This window comes from Notechis scutatus, chromosome 13, assembly GCF_049901735.1.
Source record: "Notechis scutatus isolate UNSWTSFEM ecotype Mainland chromosome 13, rNotScu1.2, whole genome shotgun sequence".
Taxonomy (NCBI): Eukaryota; Metazoa; Chordata; class Lepidosauria; order Squamata; family Elapidae; genus Notechis; species Notechis scutatus.
In genome coordinates this window covers 8093079-8118039 of record NC_142021.1, presented here as the reverse complement: position 1 = coordinate 8118039, position 24961 = coordinate 8093079, and the positions used below count along the sequence as shown (strand labels likewise).

The 24961-nt window shown below is 44.1% G+C and overlaps 2 protein-coding genes across 6 annotated transcripts in view; both read left to right on the top strand.

Moving 5' to 3' along the window:
- GOLGA3 (golgin A3) overlaps window positions 1–4064 on the top strand; it is a 38861-nt gene extending 34797 nt beyond the window's left edge. For all 3 annotated transcript variants that reach the window (XM_087942862.1, XM_087942861.1, XM_087942860.1), the window contains exon 23: window positions 489–4064. In XM_087942862.1, the coding sequence (XP_087798988.1) occupies window positions 489–696 (208 nt within the window). In that variant the 3' untranslated portion in view covers window positions 697–4064. The remainder of the gene's footprint in view (window positions 1–488) is intronic.
- Window positions 4065–5859: 1795 nt separating this feature from the next.
- On the top strand, window positions 5860–24492 carry ANKLE2 (ankyrin repeat and LEM domain containing 2). Of its 3 annotated transcripts, none has more exons than XM_026684935.2 (13): window positions 5860–6495; window positions 9849–10280; window positions 12701–12895; window positions 13366–13559; window positions 14340–14528; window positions 14628–14750; window positions 15010–15076; window positions 15391–15572; window positions 16780–16886; window positions 18535–18719; window positions 19932–20631; window positions 21322–21453; window positions 22150–24492. In XM_026684935.2, the coding sequence occupies exons 1-13, from the start codon at window positions 6270–6272 to the stop codon at window positions 22373–22375; spliced, it is 2958 nt and encodes a 985-aa protein (XP_026540720.2). In that variant the 5' UTR covers window positions 5860–6269; the 3' UTR covers window positions 22376–24492. The 3 variants fall into 3 exon arrangements, with proteins under 3 accessions (XP_026540720.2, XP_026540719.2, XP_087798971.1); XM_026684934.2 differs by having other exon boundaries at window positions 5860–6558; XM_087942845.1 differs by having other exon boundaries at window positions 5862–6185.
- Window positions 24493–24961: the final 469 nt, after the last annotated feature.

Below are 24961 nucleotides of genomic sequence, written 5' to 3'. Positions count from 1 at the left end.
TTGACAGGCAGAGAGTGAGAGAGAAACTAAAATACAGAGAGATAGACATAGAGAGAGAGTGCAACATAGATAGCAATAGCCCTTAAATCAGAGCTCTCCAAACTTGGCAACTTGAAGACTTGTGGACTTCAACTCCCAGAATTCCTCAGCCAGCATAGGTGGTGAGGAATTCTGGGAGCTGAAGTCCACAAGTCTTCAAATCGCCAAGTTTGGAGACCTGACTGGGCAATTCTGGGAGCTGAAGTCCACGAGTCTTCAAGTTGCCAAGTCTAAGCCATTTACAAAGTCAGCGTATGGCCTCCCAACCATCTGGGTCCTCATTTTACCGACCTCACAAGGACGGAAGGCCGAGTCAACTTTGAGCCAGTCAGCATCGAACTCCTGGCATTTGGCCAGTGAGTCAGCCTGCAATGCAGCATTCTAACCCCTGCACCATCACGGCTCTAAACCGTTGTTGTTTCTCTTCCATGTTTCTGACCTCCTGAAAGGCAAGAGATGGACAGCCTGCAGCGTCAAATGGAAGAGCACACTGTGACGGTCCACGAATCGATGTCTTCCTGGACGCAGATCGAAGGCCAGTTGACAGACCTCACTACTAATCTTTCTGTAACTCTGTTAGCCAATGAGAGTCTTCCTCACAGAGACCTCCAAGATCATAAGCCAAACACGGACGTCCAGGAAGAGGTGACCCAGTGATCCCAAGGCCCACGGATTTCCATCAGAACTGCTTTAAGTATGTTTAAAAAAAAGAGAGAGAGAAGTATTTATCAAAACCCTATTTATATTTTGTTCTTAAACCTTTTAGAGTCTTCGGTCTACGGTTCGTTTTAGCAAACGGGAAAAATTTTTTTGAAGGCCGTAGCTTGATCAGACAAGCAGAAATAGAGATGGTGGGCTGGAAAGGATGCGAGGTTTGCTGTATTAAACTTTTGAGAACTAAGGATTTGGATTAGGATGGCTGCAGAAAGAAGACAAAACAGGGTCCCTTTTAGTTTCCACTTTTTTGGGAATTTTGTGACTGTTAATGGATACTCCACCAAATCCAGTATTTTTTAATTATGGTATCTTTTGATTCATATTTCAACACATCAAGCAACCAAATTGCTCATCGCGAAACCACAGTGAAGCTGTTTATCCAATGGCACCAGTTGGCTCCTAAGCAAATAATTTCCCAGTAAAATGTTTGGATTCCTCTTCTGACAGATGCTGTTTGCACATTTTTCGTTGTTGTTTCTCTTTGCAGACATCTGCAGGATGGAGTTGTGGGTGAGGTTACTTTGTTCTGGAGCCTCTTACATATATATGGATTCTTCTATAGATTATAAAGCACCTGGGTCGGGGTTGTTGTTGTTTTTTGTCTTACTAAAGGTGATTTGTTAAGTTTTTGGTGTCCTGCAAAACATGGTGTGGATATGGGCCTGAGAAAGCTAAAACCAGAGCTTTTTAGACATTTAATTCACTTATTTATCTTTCAAAGAGAAATGTTCTATTTTGCCTATAAAATCCTAGTTTCTTAGCTTTAATTCCATCCTCCACCCCATGGCTTCCTCCTGAGACTTAACCAGGAGCCAGAATTCATGTACTGTTTTTTTTGCAAATGCATCTTCATTTATAATTCATCGGTTGAAATAATATAGTTTCTTTAAATTGTTTCTCGACAACTGACAGCACCTTTTTGTGCTCTGGGTGGAAACACAGGATTTTTTACCCTGGCCAAATTGTACTGTAGGATATGCTAGGAAATAACAGGAAGCGTGAATGGAGAACACAAAGGTAGGAGATATTGTGATCTTGGCTGGAAGTTATGGATGCTTGAGGTGAGAATCAGGTGAGGGAGTCTCGTCCAAGATCTTAGCAGATGCAATTGTGAAATCAGCAGCTATGAGTCTCACTCTGTCTTCATGCACATCACATTTATGGGAGCATACCAGACTGCCCCTACAATGCCACATTGTCCAGAGATAAACCTAAATCTAAAGTTTAGATAACTTCACGGATTAAACGTGATGAAGGAAATTTTGGAGCAGGACTAACAGATGGAGACAATCTATAAATGAAATATGTGTTTCAACAGTCTGACCAAAAAAAGCTCCCAACTTTGAGTGGTATGGATTGATTGAATGCGGAAGGATTATTTTTCCCAGTATTTGTAGAAATGTCACTCTGATTTTCCTGTTAAAGCCAGGCCTTTTTTTTTCACTAGGTATTCTGCTTTTTTCTCAAAACAGACTTTAGATAGGCACTTTGATTGTTCAGCTTTTTCCAACCTGAATTTCAATATTTTTAATATTCTGATTCTGAAACTTCTGTCAGGCATTTTTTTATTTTTATTTTCATCTAATACGTGAAGGAAAGGTGGTTTTTTAAATGTAAAGCTTTCTACATTTGAGAGGAAGGAATCTCAGATATGCTTAACTATTTGATAAGACTAATCCAAACTTATCAAAACACCATCTTGAAGGCTTTATGGGTCAATTTAGACAGGTGGTAACTTTTATTATAAAGTTGGTTTTATACAGTAAAATAGCAATGTTTTTTTTGCCGCTCATATCCGTGAAGCTTATATATTTGCTAATGTAAGCAAGAAATACTGTAGTATTTAAACACCAAAGTCAATATTACGTAATGAATAATATGTATATGATCACTTCCAAACTTTGCTGTTCCACTTAGTTGTTTGCATTTTACAATTTTTGATTTACTCATGAAGAGTTTTCTGAGCGTGCTATCAACAGTCATAGCTGAATGCAATGTAAAAAATACTCCTTCAACAATTTGGGTGAGGTGAAGGGGCAAAAACAGAGTTGCTGTATTTTTACTAAATGAAAAATCCATTTCTCCCGCTTCCCTTTTCCAGACCGTCTTATTTATACTTCCCGTGGCTTGTCATTTTGACTAGGAAAGAAGTGGATTGTATAAGTCTGGGAACCCCTGACTCGGCAAATTTCCTCTCCGGAAAAAAAATATTTAATGTCATTCTCTCTTTTTAAAAGTGCTATCATTTAATTCATACTTTGAGAAACCAGGGTTGTGAAGGGCTCTCCATCTGCACTTTCAGGCTAGTCAAGATCTCTAAATCATTCAGGGTGGTCCCTTTTGGTTTTTATTTTTAAATATTCAAAATAAATAATAGAGCCATTATGGTTATTGCATTTTTTTTACAAAATGTACGTTTATTTATCCCTGGAAGGTAACAGCTAGATGTGACTGTTCTCAGTGTTTTTCTGAATATTAGCAGAGGTTGGTTCTGAAAGGCTTTAAATCTGTCATTGTTCACAGCAATTTTCTGCAGTGCAACAATATGGTGACTATTAATTCACCTGACGGTCTTCCAGGTTATTTGGAGACTTAGGCGTTCTGCGAACTTTTTCCTTGTGCATCGTCGGTTTCATTTTCCAGTCTGGCAATGCTTGTCTCATTCTACCAGGAAAAAAAAAATTCTGCTTGAAAGAAAAATACTTTTCCCAGAGGGAAGCAGGCTTTGAACGATGCTTTGGGAAAACTGGTCCTTTTCTAAATCAAAATTGTAATTTTTTACTTTTTGGGTAAGCAGCTGCACTAAGTCAAAAGGGAGCACTGATGCTAGCTATCACCTTTACAATTATGTCACTGGCTTTTTGAGTGACAGATATGTAATAAAAGTAAAGTTGCCTTAATTTAGAAATTCTGGTCAAACGGTCCCATTTATAATGAGGATCTGTTTCAAAGTAGTTTCAAAGTTTTTCTCCCCCTTGCTTACTCATAGGAATCTCTTCTGTTACAGTAGCCAATGCAGAATATTCTTTTCCCAAAAGAGCATCTTATGCATATCATTTTATCACATTTTTTCTTGTTCCCGGCAAATGGTTGTCTCATTCTATTTAATGAGGGGAGGGGAAATGTCATTTTCATAACATGTTTGAGTGAGTGTTCCAAAGGAAGAGTTAGATGTGTTTGATTCAAGATTAATAATTGTGCTTTAAAAAAACAAACAGGGCATGTTAATTTAAGAAAAATCTTTAAGATACGCTAAACATTCTTGAAAGGTTTTGTGCAATAAACTATTTTTCATTAAAAAAAAAAAAGATGTGCCCACTGCGTATTTTAACTCTATGGTGTGTATTTTAACTTTATAGGAGAGCCATGTTAAGTCGATGCCAGTCTTATTGTCTGTGATAATTTGAGTCCAGCCATTTGTATCTTGAGTGGGAAGGCTAGGATGGTTTGGTCAGTGATCTATTGATTTTTTTTGGCTGCCTACTGTAATGCTCGTGTGTCCAGCTTTCCTTGAAATTGTTGGAAGAAATATCTGGGTTCAGTTCCAAGTGGGGAAAAAGACACTGGAAACATGGAGGCTGTTTGGAAAGATGGTTTAATGGTGGACAGGAACACATGGCTTGGAGTTCCAAAGAAGGAAGGGATGATCACATGCTTCAAGATGTTGGGGGAAGGAAAAGAAGGGTGGGCTGAGATGCTGAGAGTCCCTTATATACCCTCTGTTGGGCCCCACCTTTGGGTTTCCTGTTCCTGTGTAAGAAACGCATCCCACTGGCTGTCAGACTCCCAGGGGCAGGAGGGCCTTAGCTAACTTTGTAGGCTTTGTCTGGACCACAAGGCTTCACCTGAGTGCTGGCTGATCTTCCCAGGCCAGGTGGTGAGGTGGGTAGAGGCCTTTGTTATGTAGAATACTCTGGCCCAGGCCTTAATGACCCACCCATTAACAAAGCTTCTGCCTCTCTGAGTTTCTACTTCTCTTTTTAGGGGAAATATTCTGCCTTTTTAGTATATCCCAAAATATTTCATTTTCCTAGGAGAGGGGTGGGTTTTAACGTCCAACAAAATCTACATCCGATCAATTGTACAGGTAGCCCTCGACTTGCAGCAATTCATTTAGTGACCGTTTGAAGTTACAGCACTGGAAAAAGCGACAGGGCCATTTTTCCACACTTGTGACCGCTGTAGCGTCCCCGTGCTAACGTGATCAAAATTCGGATGCTTGGCAACTGACTCATATTTACGACGACTATCTCGTCCAGGGATCAGGCGATCCCGTTTTGCGACCTTGTGGCAAGCAATGTCAATGGGGAAGCCAATTTCACTTAACCACCAGGTTGCTGGCCTAACAATGGCAGTGATTCACCTAACAACGGTGGCAAGTCGTAAAAGGGGGCAAAACTCAAATGAACAAATGACTCACTTAGCAACGTAAATTTTGGGCTCCGTTGTGGTCATAAGTCAAGGACTACCAGGACCCTTTTTAAAAAAATAATTGATTTCTGTAATAGAAATAATTGATTAGAAATCAATTATTAGAAATAATAGAAATAATTGATTTCCCTTTGATTGTTTCCTGTTTCTTTGACCTTAACAAAACAAGGAGTGGATTCTGGTGAAAAAGACCAGATCAGATGATTTAAAAAATTGGCCAGAAAGTTGAACTTTAGTCAACTCATAATAATTTGGAACCAGCCATTTGCAAAGATAACCCACCTTTGCAAACCCAAAAGCTAGAAAGTTATACACCTAAGAGTTAAGCGCAACGTGGCTTTGCTGGAGAACTTGGCTGCATTCTCCACTTCCGGTTTCTATGCGGCTCCGCCGACGCCACTCATCTCCAGCCTTTGCGTGGCAGCTTCGGAGGCTTCAATCGGAAACCGGAAGTGTTTCCCTGGCGGATCCTTTTCTCTGCCCTTCCACTCAAGCCGTTGCCGGGGGCAACCGAGCTGCCACTTTCTCAAGGCGACAGTTGGGGTGGTTGGGGCTCGTCCACAAGATTGGACTACACCTCCCATGCCCCGCAGGGATTATGGGCTTTTCTCCTATTCATGGCCTGCCCTCCCCCTCTCTCCTTGCGTGTGACGTAGCGGCCCGCGATTGGTCACCTCGGCGCCCCTTTCAAACACCCAAAGGGCGCGCGAGAGGGGCCGCTTCGCTGTCGAGGCCTCGGGACCACCGGGGAGAAGCCAGCACCCGGCCTCGGTCTCCTCCTCAGCCCCTCGACGGGGCACAAGAGCCGATGCCTTCGGCGCAGGCATTCTCGCGGACAACCCCGCGCGCGGACGTCCGTTGGAGCGCCGGGGGGGGATTCGTGGCCAGGAGTCGCCTGGCGCACGCGCGCGCGCGCGCGAGGCCGTCTGCGCCTGCGCGGACCTCGCACCGGCGCGTGGGGAAGGGAGCGCGACGGACGCCGGGAAGTCCCTCACGAGGTACCGCCCCGGGGTTTATTTTCCCCCCCCCTCCCTCCGCCTGCTTGTGCGCCTGCGTAGTGGCGTCTGTCGGCCGGGGAAGCGATGGAGCGCTGGGTGGCGGGCGGCTTGTGGCGGGCCGGCTGGGCCGGTTGGCCCGCCTGGGAGCTGCTGGCCGCCTGCGCCGTGATCGGCGCGCTGGGCTGGCTGCTGCGGCTGCTGGAGCGAGGCCCGCGGGGTCGAGGCCCGAGGCCCAGCGCGACGCCTCCGTCTCCCCCGCCGCCGCCTGCTGAGGAGAGGCCTCCGCGCTGCTTCGACCGCTGCGACGGAGGTGAGAGGCCTCCCCCCGCGGCTGCCTTTCCGCTCCCTTCTCCCAGCACCGCCTCCCTGCCAGGTAGGCCTCGGGCCCCGCGCTGGGGATGATGGGGGCGGGAGTCCCCAAGCGCCTTGGGTGTGGGGCGGGGGGGGTGGTGCCTTGCGATCCAAAAGGGAGGAGAGAGAGCGAGCGAGAGGTTTGGTTAATTCCAGGAATAGGGGAGAAAAAGAGCGGGGGGGGGGAAAGGCCGGGGGGATGGGAGACCACCGGGTGATCCTGGAGGAGCAGGTGGGGCGAGCAGAAGGGAGCCTGGATGGAGGCCGGGCTGCTCTTCTCCCATGGCCTGAATGGTTTAGCTTGCCTCGCTTTGGCATCGAACCACTTGGGAAGAAGCCCTCTGGGCGTTTCACAGCAGAACAGAGTCGGGAGGGACCTTGGAGGTCTTCTAGTCCATCCCCTCTGCTCAAGCAGGAGACTCACACGCGTGCATTTATAATGTTGGACCTCATTTCTACTGTTTCACCGTTTTCCTGCCAAACCATCTGAAGAAGAGCTCTTGTTCCCCGCCCTAATCCCACCTAAGGCTCAAGGAAAAAGCATAAACCCTTTTTTTTTTAGCCAGGTTGGCTTAATGGTTAAGGTGTACAGCGGTGAGTTCTAGTCTTGCCTTAGCAATGAAAGATGGCTGGGTGACTTTGGACCAATTACCAGGAGTCTGGGAACTCTAGTCCCGCCTTAACCATAAAAACCAACTGCGTAATTTTGGACCAATCACCAGGAGACTGGAAGTTCTAGTCCTACCTTAACGATGAAAGCCAGCTGGGTGACTTTGGGCCAATCACCAGGAGTCTGGGAGCTCTAGTCCCGCCTTAACCATAAAAACCGACTGCGTAATTTTGGACCAATCACCAGGAGACTGGGAGTTCTAGTCCTACCTTAACGATGAAAGCCAGCTGGGTGACTTTGGGCCAATCACCAGGAGACTGGGAGTTCTCGTCCCGCCTTTGGCATGAAAGCTACCTGGGTGACTTTGGACCAATCACCAGGAGTCTGGGAGTTCCAGTCCCGCCTTAACCATAAAAACCGACTGCGTAATTTTGGACCAATCACCAGGAGACTGGGAGTTCTAGTCCCACCTTAGGCATAAAAGCCGCCTGGGTGACCTTGGATCAGTCCTTCTCAACCCACCTCACAGGGTTGTTGTTATGGTGGAAATAGGAGGAAGATGTATTGGGTATATTTGCTGCCTTGGGTTTTTATAAAAATAAATAATAATCATACACTTCCCATAATACGCCTATGAAAAACATGGCATAAAGTTACCCTTTCCTTTTCCCCCTCCTTTCTTGTTCCTTGTATCCCGCAGCATCCAAGACCAGCCATCAATGCAAAAAGATGGCAATTATGACATCTGATGCAACTACACAAATTGCATCATGTGCCAGTTGTCAGGATGCCTGTGCCTTCACTTGGTTTCTCACCCCCTCACACCCCCCCCCCTCCCCGTGTGGATTCCCATGCTATATTTATTTTGGTTATGAAGCCTCTGGGGATGCACAGACTATCACTATGTAGGCAGATGAGACGGCCCAAATGTCAAGTAATTCTGAAAAGCTTCCTATTTCAGGGATATTCACATGGAAGTGCAGAATTTTTAAAGCAAAAAAGAAAAGACATTCTCTCCATGGTAGTTCCAGTTTAGATTCTTGGGTTCGCTAAACACGGTTGTTTAGATTTAGTAACATGTAAGCATACTAAGAAAAAATCATTAGTGCCTAAAAATAGTTAACAATATTTCTGTTCTCTGGTGTTTGTTTTGGTTTCACATCAAAGCCGGTACTTTTTCTTGGGAAAGTTAAACATGCTTGGGATATAAAAACATCCTAGTTCCCTGGTGAAATTAGATTAATTAACAAATATTTATTCAGACTGCTTGAGTCACTAGCAAAGGGTTTGCTTTCTGGATGTTGATTTTACTGTTGCACCCAATGTGGTCGATGACATGAAAGCAATATGTATTTATACATTTAGATTAAAACTTTTATTGAGTGGTATTCTCCATTTGTGGTCAACAATAATAACGTTTGCAAGGATGTCAACATATCTTTGAATATTCAAATTCCGTTGAACCCAAAGATGTATCTAGTCCAGAGGAACTATTTAAAGATGACTTGACATTTTGGCTGGATTCCCAAGAAGGTACTAAATAAATATTAAATTAGCATTTCTTTGGCAGTGTCTTCAATTTGAAACAATACGGGGGGGGGGGACACCCCAAAAGAATCTTATGGCAGGAGGACCAATTTATTTTCCATTTTAAAAGAAATCAATTCACTTTCGAAATCCATGATTTTGTGGAAAGTTGGTAGCAATTTTCTATTCTAAAACATTGGTAAAATTAATATATCCAATATTCTTACTCCATCAAAACATTCTGCTTATTTATGTCTATTTCCAGTCTTCAGCTGCAGCTTTCCTTTTACGGTTGAGATTTTCCTCTTATTTCGTTCTATTTTTAAATTAGGAAGCAGAAGTGTATTTAAGCATTCTGCCAGATGCTTAATGATTAAGATCTAGAATAATTCTCAGAATGTTGGCTGCTAACATTAGATCCTGTGCTAAAGCAGAAATAGATTAAGGGCATCCATTAAAGGTCTGACCTGCTTTTTTAAAATACTACAGTAAATTTGAAGATTGAACATATTTAATTAATTAGTTATTAAATGCATTTCAATCCAGCTGTAACCGAGTTTATCAAACTGTTCTTTTTTAAAGGTGTTTTTTTTCCCCTGAGTCTTTTAAGTATGATGCCCACAAGTGGACACAGTGTTTTAGGGGGTGTCTAGCCCCATCAGCATGCTGGCTGGGGACTTCTGGGAGTGGAAGTCCTCGCATTTTATAGTTGCCACGGTTGAAAAACACTCATCCAACCAACGTGGAACATAATGGATCAATACTTCTTTTGACGCTGGCTATATTTGCATAGTTTTTTAACCATACAGGTTAATCCTCAACTTAATGACCACAATTGAGCCCAAAATTACTGTTGCTAAGTGGGACATCTTGCCAAGTGAATTTGGCCTCGTTTTACTTGTTTTCCCGTTGACTTTGCTTGTCAGAAGGTGATCACATGATCCCGGAACTCTGTGTCCATTGCCAAGCACCTGAAGTTTGATCACGTGACCATGGTGATGCCGCAATGGTTGTAAGTGTGAAAAACGGTCATAAGTTGCTTTTTTTCCCAGTGCCGTTGTAACTTCAGTCCCTAAATAAACTGTTGCAAGTCGAGGACTACCTGTATTTCTGACTAAACTACCTTGTACTTCTGACTAAAAAAAATGGCCTCTGCTTTTCCTCCCCCCTTACAGGGAGGATAACAATGGATGAAATCTTCTCCCGATTAAAGCAACTGACCCCCGATGAGCTGAGAGAAGAGATCGTCCACGCTGGCCTGAAATGCGGGCCCATCACCCTGACCACCAGGTCCATTTTTGAGAAAAGGTTGGCCCAGGCTTTATGGGACCAGCAAGGACCCTCCGAGGCCACGGCTCCCTTTTCGAACGGCGTCCCTGGAACGGCTGCCAGTGGTGGGAACCAGCCAGAATCCGGAAGAACCAATGGCCACCTTGCCTCTCCCGAGGAGGGGGATTTTGGCTACAGCGTGGGACTGAACCCTCCGGAGGAAGAAGCCCTACTGCATGAAGCGAATGGCTCCCCCGCTCGTTCCCAGAATCCCTCCAAGGAGCCTGTGCTCTACTATGGGGTGTGCCCGGTGTACGATGACATATTGACCAGAAACGGTAAGCGTTTCTTTGATTAAGAATGGACGGTCGTTGATGATCTCTTTGTGCAGTAGCTCGACTTAAAACCATTCATCTAAAATGTCTGTGGAGGTTCTCAGTCATCCAGGTCATGGTTGTCCCAAAGGTGCTTTTTCTTTTCAAGAGGCAGCTGGACTTTTCTTGTTGTTTTTTTGTTTGTTTTTTTTCTTTTGAAGACGATTCGCTTCTCATCCAAGAAGATCCTTCAGCTCAGACCGGATGGTGGGGAACGGAAGGATTGATCCTCTTTGAAGACAGCTGATGATTTGCATCCTTTTAGACCAAGGGTCTTCCAACCTGGCAAGTTTAAGACTTGTGGACTTCCAACTCCCAGAATTCCCAAGCTAACACGACTGGAGGAGGAATTCTGGGAGTTGATGTCCACAAGTCTTAAAGCTGCCAAGTTTGAAGACTCCTGTTTTAGAGGGTTCTTGAAGCCACTTGGGGGTTGATATGATCAGCTTGTCTGCAAGGCGTATAAATCCTTCCCTTCCCCACCATCTAGTCAGAGCTGAAGAAGCTTCTTGGATGAGTAGCGAAACGTCTTTTTTTTAAAAAAAAACAAAACACAAGAAAGTCCAGTTGTCTCTTGTCCCCGTGGTCACATGATCAAAATCTGGCCCTTTGGCTTAGTCATATTTATGACACTTGCAGCCTCCTGGGGTCCTGCGATCACCATTTTGCGACCTTCCCAGACAGCCTCCGACACACGGAGTCCATGGGGGAAACCGTTCACCGCTCAATTCCCTTAACTGTGGCCAAACAGGTCGTCAAATAAGGCAGAACACAGTTAAAACAGCCACCTTGCTTCGTAATGGAAGTTTGGGGCTCAGTTGTGGTCGCAAGTCGAGGACTAGCTGTCCTATAAACACGTAACTCCTGACAGCCGCTCCCTGAAACTAGCCAGGCTGCTTGGTGCTGATGGATCTTGTAGTCCCAGCAAAATCTGACTTTCTGCAGACAGTTAGCTGCCTTAAGAGTCTTGAGACTCCTTCATGTGAGGCAAATGCCAACGAGGCTTAATTGATGGCTTTCTTACGGCCGGCCAATGAAAAATTCACCAGGCGGGCATCGATTTCCCGCGCTTAATGTGCACACAGCACCCGCGTGGTTGAATTACTGGAGAAGAAATGGGCGTTGAAGGAGACCTTTTAGTGCGATAGCAATAAATGCTCGGCATAAAAATAGCAGCGGTACATTTTCAAGGATCGATTCTTTTTTCTTTTTCAGGGATGTAGTACTTAGCGAAAATAAATTTCCTAGCACAAATTATGTATTATGATTTTGAATTTGTTTGGTGGCTCATGTGTGTCCTCCCCCTGTGCAAAATTCGAACATTTGGGGTACAAAAATACTGGGGTGTATGTGTGTCTTTACCAAAGAGATCAGCTGGATATATGAAATGATTTAATATAGCTGTAAAAGGAAGGAGATAACCCTGCATGAATCTTAAGCTTGGAAGCTTCCTCCATTCCTACCCACCACCGCCTTGCTTGTTTTTGGAATCGCAACTATTTCTGTTTCTGTTGTTAAGAGGAGCCCAGTTGTTGGTTAACATCCAAAACTGGCAATCTTCAGTTTGCTGAATTCAGGGATAACCCCATAGGCTAAATCCATCTTGCCCAATTTTTCCCTTCTTGAAAGACGGATTTTCTCTCCTTCCAACTCTTAGTTCTTACCTTAATAGGCCCTTCAGGCTGAATTCCCAATTCTGAATTAAAGATTGGTTTGTTCCAACAAGATAAGATCAAGCTGTTAATTGCAACCTGTTTTTGAACTATAAAATCTTGAGCATAAATGGAAGAAATAACAAGGCCCCAGGAGCGGCAACAGATTCTTTGAGGCTCCTTACAACAGTGCCGGAGGACATGAAAACATACACTGTGGGGAAAAAAATCGCTTTTTTTAATGTTGTCTCTGACTTGGAGCCATGATTTTAAGCAAATTAAGTTCCTTTCAAAAGGTTGTTTAGTTTCTCAGGGAACAAAATCGACTTGCTGATGAAAAAACAACCCAGTGTTGCATCATAATCTTAGTGAGACGATTTTAACTTGTTTAGCTGTTGTTTTCCAGTATTGATGGTGTGTCCTGTGGCTTTAATTAAATTCCTCTTCGCAATTTTGACTAGAATTGATCGGTTAGGTGGAAGGCCCTAGAAAAAAAATGCAGATGTTGTTCTGTGGTATCGTAGTTATTTGCCCCCCAAAGTAAAACTCGCCAAAAAGCAAGATTTAATTGATCTGTTTTCTGCTATAAATCATCATCTCATAAAGTAGCCAAACAGGACTTGGGATTAAAAGTAGAAGGACAGATTTCTTGACTTGCCGTTGCCTCCTGCTTTCATCGGAGCTGAATTTACTTCACTGCTGTTTTGTTTTGTTTTGTTTTTTTCCCCCCAGAGAGGGTACATGTCTATGAGGACAAAAAGGAAGCTTTGCAAGCTGTAAAAATGATTAAGGGGTCACGTTTTAAAGCTTTCTCAAACAGAGAAGATGCAGAGAAATTTGCCAAAGGTGTATGTGATTACTTCCCGTCTCCAAACAAGTCTGCCACCTCACTGTCTCCTGTCAAAGTCTGTTCGGTCTTTGGTAGAGGTAAGCGGGGAGGCTTCAGCGTGTTCCACAAGGGCTTTTAGAGTTAAATGGCTTTTAGACTGCTTTAAACGCCGGCTATTACTATAAAGAAGGATGGGCTGGGCTTTAGAAATGAACTTGCAGGGTTATGAAAAAGAGCAGCCGCAAGGAGAAGCTAATCGAGGGGCAGTCAGCAGCGAGAGCGGCTTAGCAGGCTTAACAACCAAGCAGAGGGTAAAAATGCTGAAAGTTAGCATTTAATCCTATTATGGAGGGCTGCAGGTGCTTGTGCCTGCCTTAGTGTTTTAAAAAGTCAAATTTTAAATGCACACTATTGTTCAGTTGGCGAATGAACCCAAAGCTAACGGGGTCCCGCTTCAGACCTTTGTATGTAGAAGTAAGTTTTGCACTTTGCAAATGCCGATGTGTGTCTTTGAACCTGCGTTGCGTCAGGAGCGCATGCCCAATGCTATTTATATCTCTCTTAACAGATGGCTTGTGCTCTCCGGAACTGGAAACGGTCAGTAAAGAAAGAGCCAACAGCTACAAAAGCCCTCGTACCCAGGATCTGACTGCAAAGCTCCGGAAAGCCGTGGAGAAAGGAGATGAAAGTACTTTCTTAGAACTCATCTGGAGTAACCCTCGCTATCTCATCGGCTCTGGAGACAATCCGACGATTGTCCAGGTAAAGAAAAAAAAGTTTTAAAAAATGGTGTTTTGGCCATTATCAGCTGCAGGACCAACAGATCCTTTTTTTTTTTTTTCCTCCTCTCCCCTCCAGATGTGATTGTTAAGGAAAATGTGTAGCTGCCTTGGGCCAGTCTTTGGCATCCGAGTAATTTATTTATTTGTATTCCACCTTTATGACAAATAACTCAAGGTGGTGAACATACTTAATATTTCTTCCTCCTATTCTCCCCTACACACACACACACACACACGCACACAAAAACAATCCTGTGAGGTGGATTGGGCTTAGAGAAAGGGACTGGCCCAAAGTTACCCAGCCAGCTTTCATGACTAAAGTGGGACTAGAACTCCCAGTCCCCTGGTGATTGGCCCAAAGTCACCCACCTGGCTTTCCTGCCTAAGGCGAGATTAGAATTCCCAGACTCCTGGTGATTGGCCCAAAGTCACCCACCTGGCTTTGATGCCTAAGGGGACTAGAATTCCCATTCACCTGGGTGATTGGCCTAAAGTAACCCAGCTGGCTTTCATGTCTAAGGCCAGACTCTCAGTCACCTGGTTTCTAGGCCAACACCAAACTGACCCCAAATACACCAGTTTGGTGTGACATCCAGTTTCTCTTTATCAGCTAACTTTGAGGCTGATAGCAGAGTCTGGAAAACAACACACACACACACACACACACACACACACACACACACAGAGGGGAAAAAAGGAAGTTACGTTTATGTTGGACTGGAGGAATCCCAAATGGTGACGCCCTCTGTTCCTTTTCTAGGAGGGGTGTCGATACAATGTCATGCATGTGGCTGCCAAAGAGAATCAACCTGGCATCTGCCGGCTGCTGTTGGACACTCTGGAAAACCCAGAATTTATGCGGCTGATGTACCCTGACGACGACACCGTCATGTTGGAGAAGCGCATCAGTTACATAGTGGACCTTTATCTGAACACGCCAGATAAAACGGTGAGCCTAGAAAGCAGATCCGCCCAATCCGCACAGGAACAGGATATAATAATGGATTATTCATACATTTATTTTTATTTTATTTTATTTTTTTTGTAGGTGTTTGATACTCCGCTGCACTTCGCTTGCAAGTTTGGGAATCCAGAAGTGGTCGGTGTTCTTGTTTCCCATCCGGGCATCGTAAAGAATCCAAAAAATAAATATAGTCAAACTCCAGCAGATGTAAGTTGCATGTGATAAATGTCTTGATTTCACTTTATTCACTTTACACCTCAGCAACTTTAAGACCTGTGGATTTCAATTCCCAGAATGCCTCAGCCAGCATGGCTGACTGAGGCATTCTGGGAGTTGGAGTCCACAGGCCTTAGTTGCCAAGGCTATGAAATGATGCTTTATAGCTCAGTTCCCCTTTTATTTTTAAGTATAAAATACGAGGCGTCTTAGCTTAACTAACACACCTTACGCCTTCTTGCCTAAACAGGTAATCTGTGAAAGGAACAAAAACAAATCGGCAGATCTGAAAGCAAAAATCAGGGAACACTTGGAAGGTTTGTATTTCACGTTGGCGGTCTGTGGGGCATCGTTTTACCACATCGGCTTTGGGGCTATTCGAAAAGCAAATGGCACAACTCAGAACCAAAAAGATTATTTAGTGCAGAATGTATTTTTTGACTGATATCAAAGCGGCCGTATTTAAGCGAATAAATATTTTAAAATGTAAGGATTTGCAGGCGGTGATGAAGTTGAGAAATATTTCATACACCAGCAAGCAGAGATGGGGGGCGGGCAGACGCGTACAAAATTCTGCCGGTTCTTTGGAGGCTCTGCACCTGATTCTCCCTTTTGATCCTTTGTGAACCAGGTCAGTGTTACGTGCCTCTCTTCAGAGCGGAAGATAACGCCACTTCCCCCATGATTGGCACGCCATGGTCCCCGGATCAAACGGAGAGCAGCCCACTCGCTTCTTTGCCCAGATACCTCGGCAGCCCCAAAGACCCAATGCTGACAGTGAGGGCTTACGCGGGGCCTCTGAGCCCTTCCAAGGTAAGGAGAGCAAAGAGGCTCTTCGCTGAAGCGCCTCCTTCTGTTTTGATGGCGTATCGCGAGACGGTGAGAATGAGCAGCATGGTGGCCTGGTGGTGGAGACGCTCGGCTCCCACTCGGAAGATGGAGAGTTAAATCCCAGGTGTTTCTCAGTCAGATGTTTCTCAGGGCACGAAAGAGGAAAATATCTGCTGTGAACACCGTGTAGGTGTCAGGAAGGGCACCTGGCCAGCAAACGCTCAGTCACCCCGCCTCTACCCTGATTTAAGGGATTACAGGATCGTAAAAAGAATGTTATTTTTATTGTGGGACTGTGAAACTGGGCTGAAGATGCCATGTCTTAAAAGATGAAGGCAGGCATGGAAGTTGGCCGGGCCAGGGAGCTATAGGCAGTCCTCAGCCTATGACCACAATAGAGCCCAATTTTTATTTTTATTTTTTGGTTGCTTAGCGAGACAGTTTAAATGTTGAGTTTTGCCCCGCTTTGTGACCTTTCTCGCCACTGTTAAGCGACTGCCTGCGGTTGTGGAGTTAGTAGCGTGGTAGTTGGTTGAATCCAGCTTCCCCATTGACTTCGCTTGCCAGGTCGCAAAAAGTAATCACATCTCAAGACGCTGCAGCCGTCATAAATATGAGCCAGTTGCCAGGCATCCAGAGTTTGATCACGTGACCACGGGAATGGTGCAACCGTTGTGTGAAACACGCCCGTAAATCCCCCCTTTTTTTAGTGCCGTCGTATCTTTGAACACTGGCTAAGTAAATGGCCGTTAAGTCAAGGACTGCCTGTGCATAAGTTAATAACCATAACAATTTAACAATATTATTATTGGAGCCTCTGTGGCGCGGTGGTCAGAGTGCAGTACCGCAAGCTACTTCTGCTGCAGCCAGGTGCCTACAATTTGGCAGTTCAAATCCCATCAGGCACCAGGTTGACTCAGCCCTCCTTCCGAGGTGGGTCAAATGAGGACCCAGATTGTTGGGAGCAAGAGGCTGATTCTCCAAACCGCTGTAAAAGCACTCTGAAGTATATAAGTCTAAGGGCTGTTGCTATGATGTTAATAATCATGATTTAAGAGGCAGGGCTGTGCTACCCTGAGAGTAATGGCCCACAGGGGACTTCTTCTCCTCTTCCCTGAAGCATCATCGGGGCCAGCTGGCTGTCCGAGTTGGATTTTGCTCCTTTCATCTCTCCTCTCCCTTTCGACAGGCAGAAGATTTCCGCAGGCTTTGGAAGACTCCACCTCGCGAGAGGGCGGAATATTTCTACCACCTCCGAAAATCCGATTTGGAAAGAGGGGTCGAGCGAGTTGGAAGGTATTTCAGACTCGGTGCCCGAAGCCAGATGGCAAAAGGCAGGGAAGAGTTCTGTTCCAACATTAAACGTTTTAAAAAAAAAAACCTTTAAAACACACACGAGCACCAAATAGACTAGGAAGAGCTGCAAGTAAATCATTATTATTACATACTCAGGTTGTATTTATAGGGTGGACAGACCATTTATTACAGAGATTAAATGTTTGAGAGGGTTGACATTTTCTTCTAAATACTCCTTTGTGGTTTGACACGTTGCCATGGACCATTCCTAACTACAATGCAGGTAAGTCCTCGACTTAAGTTTGTTCAATGACCAAAGCTACAACGGCATTGAAGAAACGTGACTTTACGTTTCTCACAGTTGCAACCTTTGCAGCAGAACTGGCTCACATTTTTGACAGTTGCAGTGTGATCCTCTTTTGCGACCACCTGACCAGCAAACTCAATAACAGCCGTGTTAAATAACTTAAGAACAGCATGATTCACTTAAGAACCGCGGTGAGAAAGGTTGCAAAATGGGGAGAAAGCTGACTTAACCAATATCTCCCTTAACAGCAGAAATGTTGGCCTCAGCTGTGGTCATTCAAGTCGAGGGCTACCTGAAATGTTTTCTCTGAAAAACAATGTATTGGGATTAGTCTGCGAGGCTTAAACACTGTCTGTCCAGTCGTTCCTGTCTTAAAATGGTCCCTTTTGGAAACACTCTTATTTTTAAAAAAATTATTATCATTCAGTGTCATGTCATACTTTTGCATTAAGGGTATTTCATATGCTGGAGATCTTTTATAAAAGTTATAGAGGAAAAGAAACGTTTTTGGGGGTCAAACTTCAGTAATTACTGAAATAAGTTTCTTTTGAGGAAGGGGACAGGATGGTGTGAGCAGACAAGTTGTTAGAAACAAAAGAATTGGTATGAGTTGCAATTGGCTACAGAATTAGCCCTGTAAAACCTGGATGGCTTTGAAAATTAGCCAGAAAATGAATGTTTGGGAAGATTGTGTATCCTAGTGAATTTAGTCACTGAAGTACCATCTAAATCAATGTCTCTTAACCTTGGCAATTTTTAAATAGGTGGCCTTCAACTCCCAGAATTCCCCAGCCAGCATGGCCACCTATTTTAAAATTGCCACGGTTAAGAAACGCTGATCTAAATTGTGTTTTTTCCTTCCCTGTCCAATTTACCCCTATTTTATTTTGGTCTATCCTATCCTATTATGGCTGGGAAGAAGAGACAATGGTGTCAACCTTCTTGTGTATGTGTGTGTGCATGCAAATATGTCACCCTATACTTTCATAACATCAAGGGGGAAGATGCTGAGAATTTGAATCTATCCCAATTTTTTTACTTACCTGTTTACCTGATCTTTCATTGTGACTTTTCTGAAATTTGGCAACACCTTCTTTTTTGGGGTAATTATGGTAATATTAAAGGGTTAGGGTTTTTCTTCCTCTTTGATGTGCTAGGAGTGCATAAAACAAACTGGCATTTTAGTGTGTGAATGCGACAAACACGAAAACTCGGTGTGGGGTAGTTTTTATATCACACTGCAATCCTGAGGCGGATTTTAAAAAATGTCTTTCAGTGAATTTGTTATCCAAATTAATTTCATACTGTCACAAATGATCCGTTCTGTCTCCTTTATTGCAGGGAGTTAGCTCACGAGCTGGGGTTCCCATGGGTCGAATACTGGGAATTCCTGGGCTGCTTTGTTGACCTGTCTTCCCAGGAGGGGTTGGGACGGCTAGAAGACCACCTGAGCCAACAACAGGAAATGAGCAATAATGCTCAGCTAGGGGAAAACGAGGCCCACAACAAACCTCCACAGGCTCATGGTAAGATTGAAAGCTGAAAGTTGAGTGGTTTAAATGGATTAAACCTCCAAAGCAAATTTAGCCAAACCTCCTAATGCTTTGAAAAGTCCCAGCTTGCTGGTTGAATATAAAATGGCCCCCTTACAACCTGTGGACTTCAGCTCCCAGAATTCAGTGGCTGACTCAGTAATTCTGGGAGTTGAAGTCCACAGGTCGTTAAATATCTATGGAGATTCTCAGCCACCCAGGTCATGGTTGTCCCAAAGGTCTTTTTTTTTTTTTTTTTTTAAAGAGGCAACTGGACTTTCTGGTTTTTCTTGGAAGACCTTTCGCTTCTCATCCAAGTCAGAGCTGAAGAAGCTTCCTGGATGAGAAGTGAAATGTCTTAAAAGAAAAACCAGAAAGTTCAGTTGCCTTCTGAAAAAAAGCACCTTTGGGGAAAAGGGGATATTAGTTGCCCACCCCTGGTCAAAAAAGCATTGGTGGTATCTGCGTTACCTATTGCATTTTCTGGGAGTTGAAATCTATACATCCTCAAGTTGCTAAGATTGAGAAACAGTTTTCTCTGTTAGACCAAGTTCTTTAAAAAATGAAGGATACCTGTCAAATCAGAGCATGGCGACCCTCCCGTAGTTGCAACCCACTGCAGGGAATGGATTGGGAGAGATTTTAATTTAAATGTAAAATAGATTCAGAGGAACCTTCAGCTCTCTTTAAATAGGAACACTAAGAAACAAAAGCACTTGTCAACTCATAAAATATTTCTCTGGTCTTTTTAAGAGTTGCCAACAGAAAGGGAGAGGGGAGCAGTGCAGCAACTTGCAAAACCGAAAGCGCATTCCATAAATGTCTTCAAAGATAGTAACTAGGTGACCGAAGTTTCTGCCAGGCAAAATTCTAACTGAAGAGCATGATTGATTGACTCTGGGCTATGGGTGTGTCCCATTGGAGAATATGAATTACGATACACCCAGAGGGTTGGGGGAAAACCAGGGTCAAGGGTGGCAATAAATGATGTATCTCAGAGTCAGCTACACCCAGACAGTGTTGGACATGTTAACTAACGCCCAATAAATCTTCTTTAAGTTTTGGAAGTCCAGCTAGAGACTCATGATTTAAATGGGGGAACTGCTGGAATCCTGACAGCGATAGACAAGATCAGTGGGCTGTATATAGTCCACCCAAAAGCCTACAGTTTGGTCCACACCGTTTTTATTTCTGTGGTTGTTACAGGTAAAAGTAAAAACTGCAATTCTGTCTCTGTTGGCGCGTTCCTCGATGATGATGATATGAGTTTGGAAGAAGTCAAGAACAGGCAAAACGTGGCCAGAAATTACAGCCCTGTGATTGCACCCAACGAAGCCGCCATCGGTCCCTTTGGAAGCTCCAAGTGCGACATTCTCTCCATCGAACATACGGGGGCTATCATGCCTAGGACAAAAACCTCCCTCCGGCCGGCCGAAAAAGGAGACCCCGTCAGTAAAAACGGATACTGCAGCCCAGCCGCTAGCGACGATAGGACAGGAAGCCACAGGAGGCATCCCAGCCAGGAGGAGAACTTTCAGTCCCCCGTGGCCAACTTAATGGATAAATTTGGCCAACTCTCTTGCCAGGATCCAGCCGCGGCAAGGGAATGCTCGCCAGGCAAGCCGAGCCAGAAGGCAGCAAAAACTTGGAAATGTCCAGAGCAACTGCCCAAAATGGGCTCCCTGCTTTCTAAGGCAGGGGCAGCTGCCAGGAAGGGCAAGGAGGCCAAGAGCAGAAAGGAAGAGGGGGACCCCCAAGAGGCCGAGGGACCCTCAGCGGAAACCGAGGTCAGAACCGGGGAGAGAAAGCCGCCGGGCACTTTGGAATCACCACCCGGGATGTCCCCTCCTGGTTTGCTAAAGACGCCGCCCTCAAATGGGAGAACGAAGCAGATGTTCCTCTCAGGGTACGAAAGGGGTTTGTTTTCTCTTCCCCTCCCCCCCATATATATATGTTTTATTTTAATCCCTAAACATTTTGAATACAGTGTATTGTCAGAGCATGTCATTAACCAAAAAGCAAAAGGAAAACCAGCAGAAGTATCACGATATAGACTAATAATAATAATAGAGTAACAAATTAATTTAATTCACTAAGTTCTTCAGTATTGTGGCCAATTGATCCATGTGCACAAAATTAAAAGCAAGAGGTATAGCAATAGCCCTTAGACTTGTATACCGCTTCACAGTGTTTTCCAGCCCTCTCTAAGCGGTTTGCGGAGTCAGCCTCTGGGTCTCCTCGTTTTACCCACCTCGAAAGGATGGAAGGCTGAGTTAACCTTGAGCCGGTTAGGATCGAACTGCTGGCAGTGGGCAGAGTCAGCCTGCAATACTGCATTCTGACCGCTGCGCCACCACGGCTCCTTTAATTTGGTTCACCGTGAAAGAGCTTGTACAGATGTAGGAGCCTGTTGGTGTTATCTATTCACTCCGGGGGTCATCCAAGGGGAAAATTGCTCAATTGGAGACACTCTCAGCAGAAGCCCAGGCGGGGTTTTCCCTAAAATGCTGAAATATTTCTGGGAGATAAGAGAGTAAAAGCCTCGGCCTTCGGTGGTGCCTAGCTGCCTAATCCAGCTCTCCTCTCCTCTGCTTAGCGATCAGCCGTCAAAATGGGACGACGACGTGTTAACGGCGTTACTCGGCGTAGAGATCGACCCCCAGAGGTACCCTGCTATTTCCAAGTGGAGCGAGTCCGTGCGGGCCTATCCTGCTTCCGAACGGCGAAGGTACATCCATAGGAAGCGTGAAACAGTTTGCTAGGCAGGTGGAGGAGCACGTATCCCTTTGAGTTGGGGTCACATCCATCCTAGGATGCAGGGGGTAAAAAGCTGCACCCTACCAGTGTTGCCTGTTGTCCCCGGTAATTAAAACTACTCAGGCGACTAATTTATCTTCTTGAGAAGCTGATTTGTGCAGTTGTTGTGAAAGATACCGAACTAAAATTAACCACTAGTTGGGTTTTTTGCCAACACCCACCTCTCTTCCTCTGAAAAAACCACATATTTGAAAGGACACAACTGCTTTCTCCTCCAGATAACATTTTAGGTGCAAAGGAAAGGGGGTTGGAGCCAATTTTGGGCTGGTGTTCCTCAATCTTGGTTACTTGAAGATGGTGGACTTCAACTCCATGCCTGCTGGGGCATTCTGGGAAGCTGAAGTCCATCCATCTTCAAATGGCCACGGTTGAGAAACAATTTTGGGCAAAGACACCAGTGTTTTGCATCTCTTTGCTTTTCTCTGGTGCCTTGCTATGGTCAAGGAACTGTTGGTTTCTTCCTACTAAGACCTGCACTTAAGTTACAAACCATCTATAAAAGCCACAGCAACGTTTTCCCGTCACAACCAATCGCTCTGCATCAAGTCGGAGAGCCGTTTCTCCCACGTTTTGCACTCTTAACAAAAACGCTGCCTTTTCCCGACAGGTGGTCCAGCCCTTCCCTGAAAGGATTCGCCAAGGGCCAAGCCACCACCAGCCCTGCCAGAAACCTTCCGTACTTCAGCCCAGGGAAGAACAGCCCCGGGAAGTATAACGCGGCGCCAGCCGGCTTCTCTCCAGATTTAGGGAGCCCAGGGCGGTATACGCCGGCGTACGTGAACTACATCCTTCTGTCCAAGAGGCAACATTTCTCAGGACTGTCTAATCATTAGGGTGGGGAATTAGCCACCCTTGGCCATGAAAACGTGAAGGAAAATTTGGATGGTGGAAACCTTTGACAGGATGGCTTTTGTGACCACTTTTAATTTATTTATTCTTGGAAGAGGGGGCTGCTGGAAGGAGTGGGGAAGCATTCCATTTACCAGATCGTCAAGAGTCTTGTAAGGTTAGGAAGTTAAACCTGAAAGGCCTCTGAATGGGAAGCCCTAAATCTCGAAGTTTAGGGATTCATAGATAGAAGGGGCGTTTTTTGGACTCAAAGAATTACAAATTGAAGTCCAGTCTACCTGTAATTTTCTTTCTTTCCTTTCTCTCCCTTTCTCTCTTTCTCTTATTCCTCCCTCCCTCTTTCTCAATCTCTCTCTTTCAGTCCTCTTTCTCACTTTCAATCTGTTTCTTTCACTCAATCGCTTTCTCCCAATTTCTCTCATTTTTCTCACTTTCAAAGTCTGTCTTTCTCCCAATCTCTCTCACATATTGGGATCCCTGTGACTCTTTTTAACACCTGAATTTCCATGATCATAACCCATCTTCCAGTTGAGTCGAGATAGGAATAAGCCTCTTTAATCCCAGTGGATACTAGGGCAGATTCAGTTTGCAATCTGGTCTAATTAGGATCGTTAAGCATAAGGGGGCCTACACTGAAGCTTTCGGGGAAGCTAATGAAAGTTATAGATACCACAAGTTAATTATTATTTTTCCCCCCATTCGCCCTTCTTCATTTCTGGCTTTGGGGATGGGATGGGGGCAGATTTTGCAGCTTCCACAGAAAAGCTCCTAAGTGGCAATAAAGCAGTTTTCCTTTCACAGCTAAATTCATCACTGCAACTCATGGGAGCACAATGGCATCGATAGTGACTCCATGTTTGATGAAACAGCTAGAACAGATTACAGCTACTCTGCTGTTATTTTAAATCTCACGCTGTTTTAATGATGGCTGGTTTCTGAGTTTCCAACATTTAAGGATGAGCCTGCCCAAATAATGCTTATATTCCACTGCAGGCCATTTTTTTAAAAAAAAAAAAAATAGCCCAGTTCCATACTGCAAAGGTCTATTCTTGTGCAATTGGAGATAACCTCTATAGCAGAAAATGGGAGAAATGGTTAAATCATAGGACTTGGATGGGAAGTTATTTATGGCACACTAACTTGAAGTAATCACAGCATCAGGAACTGCATGGTGGTTTCCTTACCCATGTGTAGCCCACATTTTATATACTACCTGTTTGATGTTTTTGGTACTAAAACTTCAGAACTACACTCAAAGACTCTTCCAGTTTTATTAGTGCCTTTTGTAACTTTTACGTTTGGTATTCCTGTCTTGCTTTTCAATGGGTAACGTTCCCTTATGTATTGAACACATTTTAACTTTCCACTTTTTGCAGTTTTTTATAGTTTGATTCCAAGAAGTACTGTAACCATCTATTTATTTTATATATGTAATATAAGTGTCCTATACATAAAACAAAAATTAAAACAAAGTGATTTAAGAATCATTTGGAATAGAAACCAGCTTTAGCAGCAGCTCTCTCTTTGGGTCACCCAGCTTTTGCTACCGATATCAATCATTCTCCAGAAAGTAGTATAAAACCTCTCCAGGTTTGTACTGAATGACATATCAAAGGCCAACGTGTATTAGAGAGAAAAAGAGGAATGCGCCAGAGTTCTGTTGAGATAAAAAAAAGGCAAGTTTCTAAAAATCCCTTTAGTGTAGCATGGTTTCTGAAATTTGGCCTTTGTGCTTAAAAAAGTGCCCTACGCGCATTACACCTGGTCTACATAAATGGTACAAAGCCAGATAGGGCTATTGTAGACAGCTACAGGTTTTGTGTAAAGCTTACTCCACAGTATAAAAGGAAAGCATTCCTGCTTAGCCACCGCAAATTAAAACAGGCAACTGACCAATTTCCTTTGCTTTTGTTTATACTTTTGTACTCAAAAGATGTTTACGGGAGCACAAAATGTTCAGTTGATACTTTTTTTGTTGAGATGTCTGAAGAAAGGTCAAAGAATTGCTCTTGAAAATATTGTCTAAAACGTGTATTATTTTTTTTTGTCAATGTGTTAATGTGAATTTTAAACGAGCTTATTAAATTTGTTTATTTAAAAACATCTTCTCTCCATTGATCAGTGGTTGTTGGTAGAAGGGACTAGCTCCATACTCTGAAGACAGCTGTCCAGGCCATAGGAAGCATGTTAATAATCCCGTTCTACTCAGCTGCGGATCTTAGATGCTGAAAAGGATCAGGCAATTTTAAAAAAAATAACTCCTTTGAAGTACAGCCTTTAAAATGTCTGAAGTGTTTAAGATGAGAAACACCACGGATGACAACTTACATGTTCCAAGCCTTTTCAGAATCTGACCCAATGCAGCAGCAGCAGCTAAAATTAACGTTTCATAATGCCTGTTATTTTCAATTCCACCTTCCCACCAACAAAATAAAAATCGGATGTCGCACTGCGTAAGTAGCAAAGACCCAGACAAATGTCACACTTCTATTTTTTGCCTTATGTGAACCTTGGTATTCAGAATTGAAACCTTCGCTTAAAAAACTAGGGACCTATTAAATTTTGAAGCA